The sequence below is a fragment of the Austrofundulus limnaeus genome, unplaced genomic scaffold (genome assembly GCF_001266775.1).
Source record: "Austrofundulus limnaeus strain Quisiro unplaced genomic scaffold, Austrofundulus_limnaeus-1.0 Scaffold9, whole genome shotgun sequence".
Lineage (NCBI taxonomy): Eukaryota > Metazoa > Chordata > Actinopteri > Cyprinodontiformes > Rivulidae > Austrofundulus > Austrofundulus limnaeus.
The window spans coordinates 150,039-163,203 of record NW_013952411.1 but is presented as its reverse complement, the minus strand read 5'-3'; the positions used below and the strand labels follow the sequence as shown (position 1 = coordinate 163,203).

The 13,165-nt window shown below is 39.0% G+C and overlaps 1 protein-coding gene across 5 annotated transcripts in view; it reads left to right on the top strand.

The window, feature by feature from the left end:
* The window catches only part of uggt2 (UDP-glucose glycoprotein glucosyltransferase 2), a 48,194-nt gene that overhangs the window by 21,803 nt on the left and 13,226 nt on the right, over nucleotides 1–13,165 (top strand). For 3 of the 5 annotated variants that reach the window (XM_014001204.1, XM_014001194.1, XM_014001188.1), the window contains exons 23-33: nucleotides 2,100–2,231; nucleotides 4,801–4,931; nucleotides 5,064–5,156; nucleotides 5,238–5,340; nucleotides 5,699–5,778; nucleotides 7,761–7,950; nucleotides 8,043–8,201; nucleotides 8,333–8,418; nucleotides 11,697–11,781; nucleotides 11,967–12,049; nucleotides 12,352–12,375. In XM_014001204.1, coding sequence (XP_013856658.1) covers nucleotides 2,100–2,231; nucleotides 4,801–4,931; nucleotides 5,064–5,156; nucleotides 5,238–5,340; nucleotides 5,699–5,778; nucleotides 7,761–7,950; nucleotides 8,043–8,201; nucleotides 8,333–8,418; nucleotides 11,697–11,781; nucleotides 11,967–12,049; nucleotides 12,352–12,375 — 1,166 coding nt within the window. Of the gene's footprint in view, nucleotides 1–2,099; nucleotides 2,232–4,800; nucleotides 4,932–5,063; nucleotides 5,157–5,237; nucleotides 5,341–5,698; nucleotides 5,779–7,760; nucleotides 7,951–8,042; nucleotides 8,202–8,332; nucleotides 8,419–11,696; nucleotides 11,782–11,966; nucleotides 12,050–12,190; nucleotides 12,234–12,351; nucleotides 12,376–13,165 lie in introns of all 5 variants that reach the window. The other 2 variants (XR_001309698.1, XM_014001199.1) reach the window with 2 other exon arrangements.

Sequence of the window (13,165 nt, the reverse complement as noted above, 5' to 3'; positions counted from 1 at the left end):
CCCCCAGGATGAGCTGGAATGTGTCGCTGCGGAGAGCGCGGGGTCTCTCCTGCTGCCCCCCTGTCGCACCTGATAGCGGATAAGCCGGCCGGAAGGACAATTTGTATTGTTAGTCTAAATTATTACATTTAAAATWATAACTCTAATTCAAGCAGAATAACTTATTGTCAACATAATTATGGAGTGTGATTTATTTTCAACTCAAAATACCTTCAAACTAACGAAATATAAAGTTATTAATGAAGAAAATCTGTCTGGATAACAGCAGACTGACTGCTCATAAAATATACGACAGGTCTGGACCACTTGTGAATTTTGTTCGTATTTGAAAAAAATCTTAGAATACAAAAACATTGTTGAATGCCACAAATTCTCCTAAATCACTCGTACGCACAACTTAAGAACAAATCTGTGCGTATGAACGGTTCTTGCATGAGGCCCAACGTCCTCAAATGAGGACTTTATCCTTACCGACATTGTACATTGCTTCAGTTGTAAAAAAAGTGGTTTGCATGTCTTATGATGCTAAAGATGTAGCTGTGCATAAATACACTGGTTTTAAGAAATGTAACTTGGATTTTCACCTTGACAATTTTTTTTACTAGAATTATTGGAGAAGCTTTTTACTGCAATCCTCGCCATCTTGTTTTCGCTCAAATGAGTATAATATTGTCATGAGACCGCTAGAAGGTTCCGGTAGTGTCTATTAATGAGGCCAGTGGGATAAAGTTGAAATAATTAATGTATCATGAGCAGGGGGGGCAAAAATGCAATGTCAGCATATGAGAACGCAGGGTCTCAAGTTTTTGGATGTGTCAACGAGTCACTGGGAGGAATTATCATTTTGTGTTTTTTAATGACTAATATAACTACATTTTATCATTAATTTCATGCAGAATAAAGGGTTTGGAAGAACCCCGTCCAGAGTTGTCTCACTGTTTTTTTCATTTAAGTTCACAGTCTGGGAAAATTGTGATTGATGAGCCAATCTTCTCACTCACCCCTAAACATCAGCTAACAGAATAGATTTAAAGCATAGCCTGATGCTCCGCAGCCTGTAGGTACCAAGGCAAAGCAGCCTGTTCAGTGTCAGTTCCACTTGAAATGTCACAGGGCCATCACAGGACAGCCTCCACACGAAGCACCTTTAAGTAAAAAGTGCTGGTGTGTACCTGCCTCTCCTGGGGCTGATGAATCTTTGAGCTCCAGCTCATCGCYGTGCAAGCTACGTACGTTCAGCCGAGCCTGACCATCACTCTGCAGCTGTAAGCAGTCTGCAGCCACTGCCTGGTGTACCCTGTGCTGTATAGTGTGCAGTATCCACCCACACAATCCTACACAGAAGCCAAAAAAAAAAAAAGGATTTCTCAGTGACTAATCAACAAATGAGTTGACAGGAGAGCTCCTCTCTCTCCCATCAGGAGTAAGTCATACAGTCCAAGCTTCACCCGGGGCTAGYATAGCAAACTTTCCTTCACTTATACAAGCCCCAAACAATGGGGGAGAGAATGGGCTGAAAATAGCAACAGAAAGATAGGTAGGAAGCAGCTTTGTGACTTGAGACCCAAAGCCAAGGGATACAAGTTTATTATTGGCTGCCAGACAGACTTGCTGACTGGATTGTGCTGACATTATTGGTATTTCACCTGATCTCCCGAGGAGGGAAATGTTGGAGAAACTAATAACCTGACTCCACAAGCCCCTCCACACTCCCACAACCAATTTATTATGGATAAATATGGTTGAGGTTTAATTAAGAGTTTGTTATATTAATTACAAATTGATTTATCTTGTTTTCATGCAGGCATTTCTGACATCTCTGATTGAAATGTGTGTATTTTTTTTTTATTTCAGCACGTCTTATGTCTGAAAACTGCAATGATTGTACAAGTGAAAACTTTTGCTTTTCATACATCATTGTTTATTCATGCCAATTCTTTACTCAGGTTGCCGTTTGTTGACAGGCTGCAGTCAATGAGMGAAATGTCCTAAAACTTCCCATTTGAATCACAAAACCAAGCTTTCAGAAAATCTTTGTAGAATTGTCAGAACTGTGCAATCTTTTTAACATGAATAAATGCTTTGTTACTCTGCTCCAGGGCATGGACGTAGATGCCTTTGAGAAAAAATTCAACACGTTGGAAGTGGATTTCATCCACAGTCAGCAGCTGTTCTGTGGAGATGTCCTGAAGCTTCGTCCTGGACTGCAGGCAGTGATCAGCAACGGCAGAGTGAGTGGTCTTGGCTTTAACTCAGCAATATTATAATTTTACTAACAGGCAGGAGTGTTGATCCAGTAATGCAATGTTTAATCATTGAGTTAATGTCTTAAAATTCATTAAAACCATTACTTGTGACTCTAAGACTTGTGACTTGTTTCCTTTGTCAAAACAGTAGATTTGATCAGTTTATGGTGGAAATTACAATTAATACTAAAACCCTATGATCATATTTTAGGGAAACATGTCTGTTAGTGAACATTTAAATGTTAATGTAGCTGATTTCTGCTTTCCGTTACATTTAAAATGACTAATCTCTGCCTCATATCCTTCAAAGAGACTTTTTATCTATAGATGTCATCCTGGAAGCAATAAAAGAGAAATTTCAAGTGCAGAAATTGCCGTTTGGTTAGGAAGGGCAGCATTGTTCCAAAAGCGTAATTAGACTTGTGACCAAAATCTTAAATAGTTTTGTTTTGTTTTTCTTTCTTTTCTTTTCTTTCATTGTATCCCTTTTACTTTGAAAAACACATTTACTACAGAGCTACAAATTTCATTTTACACTGTTTCTGCTGTAGATAAGAAATATCTGCCTTACGGCTTTTTTTGTTGTTTTAGAAAAACAAAAAGACAAAAAAGACACTTTACGCATGTTTTAACTTTCAGTGCAAAAAAGTGAACTTTGTTGTTATTCATGAAGGTTTGAAATGCTTTGTTTTATATAGGCCTATGCAGTAGCTGCTTAAAAATACAGAGAAGTACAAATTATTTAGTACAATGATGTGTTTTTCTGTTAATTTACTAAAGTTTATTTGTGACAGCCCAACCACTTTATGTTAAACTCTGTAAGCCAAGAGTTAATAAGAATAGTTCTGCTTTTTTGAAGTGGAGAAGAAATATTCCTGCCTGAGGTGCTCCAGGCTACAACAGAAGTGCCACAGCTAGCTGCTGCTGCTACAAATAGCTTGTCAGTCGAGTCAACATTAGACTTTTTCTCTAAATTGAGTTAGCTCATAGAGTCGTCTACAACAAGCAGGACATTAATTGTTCAGAACCTGTCCACAGACCCACAACTGAAAGTATATTTTAGATCAAAATTACRTTTGAAAAATGTATCCTGTTTTATTTTAGAATGTAATAGTTTTAAATTCAGAAAAAAATCTAATTTTGTTTGTTTGACAATGTAATAATTTAAAATACATTTTCATTATTAGCATTTTAAGCATTATGCTGCGTTCACACCGAACGCGATTTCAGCTTCAAAATCGCAGCCAATGCTGAAGTTGGTCGCTTGTGCACTTTGAGGTCAGACGCAGGTCAGCTCTTGAAGCGCTGCACGGCAAGAGCATCCCCGCCCCTCCCTCCTCTGTCGGGCTCTGTTTAATGTCGGACGAGGAAGTGGCTTTGCTTTATTTACAGAGAGCAAGAGCATGTCACGTTCATCAGATAATTAATTCATAATTAATTCACCAGATAATTCAGAGTAGAGGCTCACAGCTCGCTTTCAGGACTATTTTTCCAGTCTGATGAGTCGCTGCCACACATTGGTGAGGATATCTCCTGTCAGGACACCGACTGCAGGCACTCGATTTCAGCTAAAGGGCTCCTCTCCATCTGTTTCAGGTTAGTGGACATCATTCAGTAAACTGTCCCATCAGGAAATATGTCACTACGTCACCCAGTGGAGTCTCTCTGATTGGTTGATGCTGCGCGTCGAGCTGCAAAAGTTCAGATTTTCTAACTTCAGTGATTTGCGCCTCAGCGCATCGAACGCTCAGATCGTTCAAATCGCGCTGCTCTAATCGCGCTTGAGGCGCYGCAGCACTTCCTGACGCTGATTGAAGCGCGTCCACCATAGACTTTGCATGTAAACCTGATGCTCCTGATGCTGAAATCGCGTTCGGTGTGAACGCACCATTAGATTAAAACTTTTATATTTAAATATAGATGTGGCAACAACTCTGTTCAATCAGTATTTACACCTCTTAATATATATATATATATATATATATTCCTGTTGTATATTAACCCACCTTACAGTCCCAGTGAATAAAGCACTGGGTAATGCTTAGAGCGTGTTGGGTACAGTAGAACAGGATCCTCTAAGCTCCGTGTATTTGAAGGATTTTTTTCCCTCTAGGTTTGCAGAGCGCTTTCTTAGCATTGTCAAATCGGCAAAACATCTGTTTCTCAAAGGTCGCAGGTGGCACATATTGCACCGTGTGGAGGTTTTGTGTGTATCTGTGTGTTTGTCAATGGAAGTGTGTCTRAAGCTCATGACTGATGTCTCAGCAGCAGCTCTGCTGACAGCCAGGGATGAAGAGTCCAGCCGCTGAGGTGACAGTAACAATTAATATTATCTTGCGTTCTTCTCTTGCTGTGCTAGGGCTTTTCTCCCAGAATAGAAAGCAGAGAGGGGAAAAAAAAAAAACAAGCAGCGTCTGTGAATAGCATGACTTTAAGTGGATAAAACACTGTCACAATCATATTAGATTTAACATCCCCTGGGCGAGTTGTAAGTGATACGTACTGCGATAAGAACCGCAGAAGTCATGTTCTGACTGCGTTATCTTCCTGTTAGATCCTTGGTCCTTTTGAAGAACAGGAAGAATTCACTGTGGAGGATTTCCACTTGCTTGAGAGGATTACACTGAGTGGTTCAGCAGAAAAAGTCAAAGCTGAAGTAAAGCAGATGGGGATGAAACCAAAGCAGTACGTTTGTATTCTTTTCAGAAACACTGTGGTTTCTTTTCCTTTAATTTAAAGTACTTTAAAAAATGCATTTTAATTTTTTTTACCTCTTCCAACACATAATAAACGAAGAACTGATCTTTTATCTGTCAGTGCCAGTGACTTAGTCATGAAAGTCGATGCCCTCCTCGCAGCAGCCCCCAAAGGAGAGGTCAGAAGAGATGTCCAATTCAAAGATACCCACAGGTACAGGCAGAGTTTTCCTTTAAATAATGCACTGTCAAAACATTTCTATTTTTTCATTTTGTTGTGCACTGCTCTCCTCAGTGTGCTCCACCTCTCACCGCGAGAAAATGAGGTGTTCTACGATGTTGTGGCCATCGTTGACCCCCTCACCAGAGAGGCACAGAAGATTTCCTCGCTGCTGATCGTAAGCTGTAATCTTCTTCTGCTCCCTTTTCTGTCCACTCCTCAGACACACTAACGCAGCAAGCCACAGAACTTGCCAAATTGAAAAGAAGGCGAACAAATTCTCAAGAAAACGTCAGAAAGTAAATAAGCCCCTTTTTCACATATTCTGCATTAAGCTAATTTAACCCTGTTTATTTTATTTCTCTAATAATTACACGTATATAATTAATTACTTTGTACAGTGATGAAACATTGATAAACTCAATAAAATGAGAATGTCTAAAAAATATAGTTAAAATAGGTGCTCTGCTTTTCTTCTACAGCTTTTATTTTCCTCCCTGCTTCTGACTAGGCCTCTGTTTCTGTGAGTCCTGCAGGTGCTTAGTCAAGTGGTCAACGTGAGACTGCAGGTGTTTATGAATTGCCGGGCCAAGTTGTCCGAGATGCCCCTCAAGAGGTAAGCTCTCCAGCTCCAGCAGTAATTAAAACTCTCCAGTTTTGCCTGTTTGTGCTTCCTCTTGCCACTGCAGATTTAGCATCTTTGCTTCGCTCCACCTCTTCGTATGAGTTAACGGCACAGATGCAATCTGCTTAATAACACCAACTTATTGCTCTGGGCTTCCACTTGCATCTCCAGGCAAATTGCTTACAACATTCACTGCTGCGGTTCACTTCAGTGAAGACAATAAAAGCGGTTATAATGTTAAGAAAAAAAAGGCAAATAATACATTGATTTTTTTTTCTTCCCCTCCCATCAACAGCTCAACTCCTGGGTGTCCTGGCTATTATGTGATTTGGTGTATTTTCTTTTGTCCTATTTGTTTCATAACAAGCTGAAATATTTGCCATGTTCATTTACTAAAACCTCCAGAGATACAGCAGAGTTTACTCGCTGAAATCACATTGATGGAAACAAGTCTTCTACCACAAATCATTCACACGGCCCCTTCCCCAACCCTGCCAACTTCCTGTCCCCCAGAGCGAGAGCAGGCTGTAATTGACACAGATGGCTAAAAGATATATTTGTGTTCGACAAATAAGCTCCAGTTGTGCTGTCATTGTCCAAAATTGTATTAAAAAATATTTTTTCAGGCTTTTGATTCTTTATTGGCCATTTTCTATATATATTTGACCACTAAAATGATAAACATACTGTATAGGAGAATGTTTGACTTTTAAGGGGGGGGCGTATTATGCATTTTCCAGGCACATACCAGTAGTTAAATTCTATACTACAATCAAGTAACTATGTTACCTTCAGTTGTTATGAAAAAGCTGTAAATATCAAAAATAAAAATGACTTTGCATCAAATGTCATCTCTTGAAATTGGCCTCTGTCTCTTTAAGAACCTCATACCATTTCTGACACTCCCACTTCAGCACAACTTCAAGACAATGCTTTGGGGGAGGGGTGCTCTGTGGGGCAGGAGCTCAGCTGCAGACTTGAGATTCGGGGAGGAGCTTTGTACATACGGAATAGGCGGAGCTTTGTACCAGCAAGTTTTTAGACAGCTCCACATGGCTACCACAGGAGAAGGATTCAGCAAACAAGCATGAATCAGTCAAAACAACACTCTCGATATGTTTTTAATGAGTGAATGTCATTTTAACATCATATAAAGCTAAAAAAAGTCAATTTTGAATTATCGCCCTYGCCTTAAAAAACTCAAATATATTTCAATATTTTAATATATTTTTTAAAATTTTAATATATCATTTTACTAAGCTTTTGTCTTTTTAAAATGTTTTAATATGTTTTTTCTTTTTTGGATATAATGAAGAAAAGTCCTGAACAGAACCAAAGGCCTTAAAAATGATGTTTCCTCAACTGTAACAGATTGTCGGGTCTTTAACTACAGTTGTTCCTTGCCCATCTTGTACTCATCTTACTTAGGAAATGTCAATAAATGCACAATCAGAGTAGAAATTAATTCTTTGAATAATACATGTGTTAATGTACTTTAAGTCTAAGAAGGCTTTAAGAGGATCAGCATCAATAATCTTTCATTACCTACAGTTACACTCCTCATAACTCCTCTGTAAGAAGGAAGCAGTAACTACCAGACAGATTTGGCCTGAAACTTAACTCTGACGGMATTATTGATGGAAAAAGGGAACTTTTCTGGTGCAGACTGCTGCAAGCTTTTGTTTTTGGCTGAGCATGAGCTCCGGCAATATTAGTATTAGATTCCTCACTTTGAAGGAATTGCATATWCATAGCTGTCACCGACGTACCCATCGATCAGATCTAGCTAGAAAACTATAAAACATTTTGCTGAGTCAGTGTTTACTAAAGACAATGGTGGCTTTGCTTAAAAGACGTTTCAGTCTTTGACAAAAAGCAATCTAATTTCAGAGATTTCCATTATCTTCACAGTTGATGTAGTTTTTAGTCATCTGATTTGGTGAACATCTAAATACGTTTTTCCTCTYTTACAGTTTTTACCGTTTTGTCTTGGAGCCCGATGTGGCTTTCTTGGCGAATGAGTCGGCGTCTCCAGGCCCAGTTGCTCGTTTCGCGGAGCTCCCAGAATCTCCACTTCTCACCCTTAATATGATCACACCAGAGAGCTGGATGGTGCAGGCGGTGAGCAGCCCCCATGACTTGGACAACATTCACTTGCAGGAGGTACTGAGGTGCTTAGTCATGTGCGAGTTCGGCCAAAATACTTTTCATGCAGCCGTGGGTTTCGGTGCTCTGTGATTTATGGTTCCTTCCAGGTGAACGGGGTCGTGGCAGCAGAATTTGAACTGGAGCACCTCTTACTGGAAGGCCACTGCTTTGACCTGTCGACCGGTCAGCCTCCACGTGGACTGCAGTTTACCCTGGGCATGAGTCAGGACCCGCTCATGTATGACACTATTGTCATGGCTAACCTGGTCAGCAGATTTCTCTGTTTAATATCCCAGATACCAAAATAGTTTTCTTGAACTGTTTGAAAAACCCCTGATTCTTGTCACACATTTAGGACTGCTTTTCTTGTTTCAAGTTAGTTTGTTAATCTGTGCAGGGATATTTTCAACTGAAGGCCAATCCTGGTGCGTGGACCCTGAGATTACGTAAAGGCAGATCAGAAGAAATCTATCAGATTCTCTCGTGAGTAAAGCATTTTATGTAGTTCTAAATTATCATATTTAGCTATTTTCAAACAAACACGAAACAGTGACAAAATGACGGATGCATTTAAACCTTGGCTTTGAGGCTGTTTTCAGTTGCCTCCATTTTCAGCTAACGATAAATACTTTGGCTATGGCAACATGAAAAGCTGTTGACATTGTAGAAAAGCAAAGCATTGATAGGTGTTTGGAGTATTTTCCAGCATACGGATAAAGACAAGCGTAAAGGATGGCTATTAGAAAGAAGATGTAGCAGGTCACCTTCTGTGATTTCCTCCTCAGACTACAGAATAGGTTTCAGTATAGTAGTAGTATAGTCTTTTGAAGTGGGATCCTGTGGAAATATAAACAATAAATATCCTACCTGTTGTACATGACATTTTGTACAACCTCACCTTGGAGAAAAAAGGGATTTAATACTGATCTGATGGATGAGCTCATGGTAAGTGTCAGCGAGGCCAAGTCCAAAGTGGATTCCAGCTAAATTATTCTGGTATCTTTGCTGGAACTGCTACAGCTTGCTGGTACCACCTCAATTTGCTCTTATAAGTAACCCAAAAATTCTGTATATGTAAGCATGTAAAGCAAAAATAACTGTTTATAAAGGTTGTAAAATCATTGGATTTACTTTAAAACAGTAATCTAGTTTGGTTTTGAAGCTTGTTGCTTATCAATTTAGTCAGAATCAAACTTTGTTTCTCCAAACTGAGGTCATTCAAAGAGCTATTTATACCAGGTAATATTAGTTTATAGCCTTTTCATAAAACCCCAYTTAAAAATAGCTTAGCTGTCTCTTTTTTATACAGTAAGAATCAGAACTTAGATACTGTATGCTTGATTAAGTGTTGTAATGTTGTTTGAGGTCAGAAGYGTCTAACTCATTTTCACCAAGGGACACATGAGCATTATGGTGRCTCCTCAAAGRGTTAGTTSTAATTAACTTTGACGGTTCATGTTTAATAAACATAAWATGTCACGTTCCTCGCCTCATTGCTACAGYTGAGCACYGCTATCAAACAACAACTGAGMTCTATGTGTGTAACTGACTAAATGTAAAATAGATAATACAGAAATAGTACTAAAAGTAAACGTGAGTTTCACTCACTGTTGTTGAGTTGTGGTAAGTTAGCTGTTTGTCTTGAATTCTGAACACCCCCCACTTTCCAACAAGTGCATTTCCACTGGAGGGACATCCCAGTTTAAATTCACGACTTGTATGTGGGAAACTCCCACTTCCCATACAGCTGTGTCGCAGCAAAAGTAGCCAGTTAAAACTCAGTGCAATGGAGATTTTACATGGTGAATTACAGTACACCGGCTGTTGAGCCCTGTTCACCTACACCTAGGGGTGAGATGCCATCACCTTGCGGGTAAAATAATCAACATGCATTATGGGAGATGTAGTTAGTGGTCAATRTTGGCTTTAAAGCAGAATACTCTTATTTTATTTTAAAGTCAGTATGTCTTTGAAGCTCCTGTGGGCCATATAAAATGCTGTGGCAGGCCACATTTGGCCTGTGTGCCTYAAGTTTGACACATTTTAGGTAAGAAACCTACTTATCATATCTATAGAAAAAACAAACTTTCCATTTCTTGGATTATTTTAATGCTATGTTTTTACTTTAGTACACTTTGGAACTTACTTTTTCTCTAGTTGGAAGTCACAGCTCAATATTTATTTTCTGTTTTAACACAATAAAAGGAATGAATTCTGGGGCAATTACACCAAGCATATGTGAGTTTGCATTGACAGCATTAGTGCAACGTTGTAGATATCTCTACAATCGCAGCTTTCATCCTTTTTTTGGCTAGCCTCACCTAAGATTTAGGACACATACAGCCCTCGGTTCCTCTGCAATCATATCAGACAACCGAGATTTATCCCCCAATCCTCCAGGTGAAGCTAAGAGGTGATGTCATTTTTCACCTTGGCAGTGTCATTATTCTTGTGGTTAGCGGCACTCTGCTCTGGTTAGGTGGCCGATCAGAGCCTATTGGGAGCGTCTGTGTTCCCGAGTCCCAGAGTGTGCATTTTCCTCTCGCAGCCTTCGTTGCTGCTGCGCTTTTGTCTTGACAGCGATGAATGAGATGACCAACTCTCCTCCCCACACACCCTCACATTGCAGGGATACAGATTGATCTCTGGTGCTTTCTAACAGTTGCCCTAAAGGCTGATTTGCACTGTTGACAGCAGAAAGGGGGAAAAACACAAGCAGCACTTGAGCACGGCGGAGGGAGGGAGGCGGGATTTGCCTTGGGTCCGCAGAGGAGGGGGCATTTATCATAGCAATGGGGTTAGAGTTTTTGCCTTTTTTGAGCATTTAGGGTTATAATGGCTTGCGGTGCATCATAGTCAGTTTGCCTCAAGTTTGCTCCGTAGTGTTCCACCATTAGACCTTGCAGATTGTGTCTGCCAAAATACATTCTCTACTGGGCAAATCAGTCCTAAAACAATTACACTGGAAGGCTGTGTTACACAATCAATACTGTACAGACTTTCTCATTAAATCTACCAGTATATACAGCATGGCTGGGAGGTAGTGATGGGCAAAATAATGGTAAGGTGATTCCTAATGATGATGGAGGGTAATGAATATGGTCTGCTTTTGACCCTGGCAGCTGTCCCAGTATCCGCTTTAAAGTGTGTGCTCTCACACTGTCTGTTAGTGCTCTGATCATTAATGGCTGTTGTCTCCTTCATTAGAAGAGCCTATAGTGTACATTCTTCTCTCCCCGTCGCTCTGGGTTCAAACCTGTGAATCCACATCATGCTAAACATTTGTTTTACTTCAGAGGTGTTTTCAAGGACACTTTCAAAGAAGAAAATCTTTGCTTTTTATTAACGGACTCGTTCCACATTTGTTCTCTTTGAGTTATGTAAATTGTAAAGAGTACATTTTGAAGCCACTTTACAAATGATTTTTTTCAACAAAACATAAGATTTTATAATTAGTTTTCATAATGCATTCAGATTTATAAAAAGGTGTAATGTAGATTTAAGGCAACTATAATAGTTTTGATTTTTTTTCTTCCGTTTTTAGCTGCTGAACTTTTACATGTCCAATACAAAGGAACAAAAGATTTTTTTTTTTTGAAATCTTGGCAGAACTAAACTATGCAAAAAGTCATAAAGTTGGCAGATTATGTCTGACTTAAAGTTGGACTTTAACTGTTTCCACTAATATGCTTCAGATTTCATTATGATTATTTTTTATCTCGATGACAGTAATTATATTTAACATTTATTGACTTTTTCAGGCACGATGGGACGGATTCCCCGGCTGAAGCTGCTGATRTTATAGTTGTGTTAAACAGCTTCCACAGTAAGATCATCAAAGTCAGGGTGAGAGCACCTCCCAGATATATGTACTCTGTATTAAATGCTCTGAAATCCATCATATCATTAAATTGCTCTGCTGAAAGTTTCCTTGATGAGCTCGGCCCTCACAGCCCACATATTATGGGTGTCAGAACAGTTTTATTCAGATGAAACCTGTTGAAGCGTTTGTGTCCGCTTTATCATTAAAGGTGCAGAAAAAAACGGAGAAAATCAATGAAGATCTCTTAAGCGAAACAAGTGAAAGCAAAGGAATATGGGACTCCTTAGTAAGGTATGTCAAATACAACTTTAAGTTGATTTGCTCTAGTCAGTTTTAAACTCTTCTTCAACTGTCAGGCTTTAAAAAAAAGTTTTTTTAATGATTGGTGTGCTGATACGGCGTCCGTTTGTCAATTACACAATGCGGTTTCAGGAGATCTTACTCCTCCCCTGGATCAAGACTGCAATATTATGCTGTAAGATCTAGTCTTGCAAAAAATATGTGCTTCTGTAGGTATGTGTGTGCATTGGAGTGTTTCCCCCAGCACCTCTTAATTGTGTGATCCTGTCTCATTTAATGCTTGCTGTGTGAAGTGTTTGGAGCACTTTTGAGAAAAGGTAGGAAATTAAGCCAGAACCCCGTTTAACATATAAATGTCTTTTCATGTTCATTAACATGCAGTGTTTGTGTGTGTTTGGCTTTTGTAAATGAAGTGATGAATGAGACTGAGTTGTTTTTTTTAGTGTTGCTCTACAGGATGTAGACTTTATAGAAAATGCATGTTCACCCATCAACAAAGTCCAAAATATTATTTTACGACTTACAGATTCTTGCATGTTTATATACAGAAATGATTAACTGTTTCTCATATTGTGTTGCTTCAGATAGGAACATGAGTTCAGGTGGGGCACCTAGAAATTTCTTAGCTTAAAACAAATGGTGTTAATATTAATGTGGTGGGTAAGGAGCATACGGTATATGAAATCTTATTCAAAGTCTTGGTTTACACCATGTTTTTTTAAGGCTTTTAAAAACCCTTTGAGTGCAGTATGTTGATGAGACATTGTAGTATTTGCCATCAAGGATCAGAAGTCTTTATGAGGGACCTCAGTTCCATTTGTAGTAGTTGTAATGTTCTATTACGTAGAATTACATTTCACACAAAATTCATTTTCTTAGCACTTAAATGTGTTTTGTGGTTTACTTGGAGTCTCTTGGAGTGCAGAAATGTTGAGTTTAATCTCTCTTGTTGCTGTGTAGATGTCTTTAGATTTTGTTTGAGTCATAGTTTTCAATATGTTCAGAGTATTCTTTTCCCCATTATGTTTTTTTAACAATAACACCACAGTATTTGCTGCAGAACGTCTAAACAAGGTCATGGAAATGCTAAATTATTGTATATATATA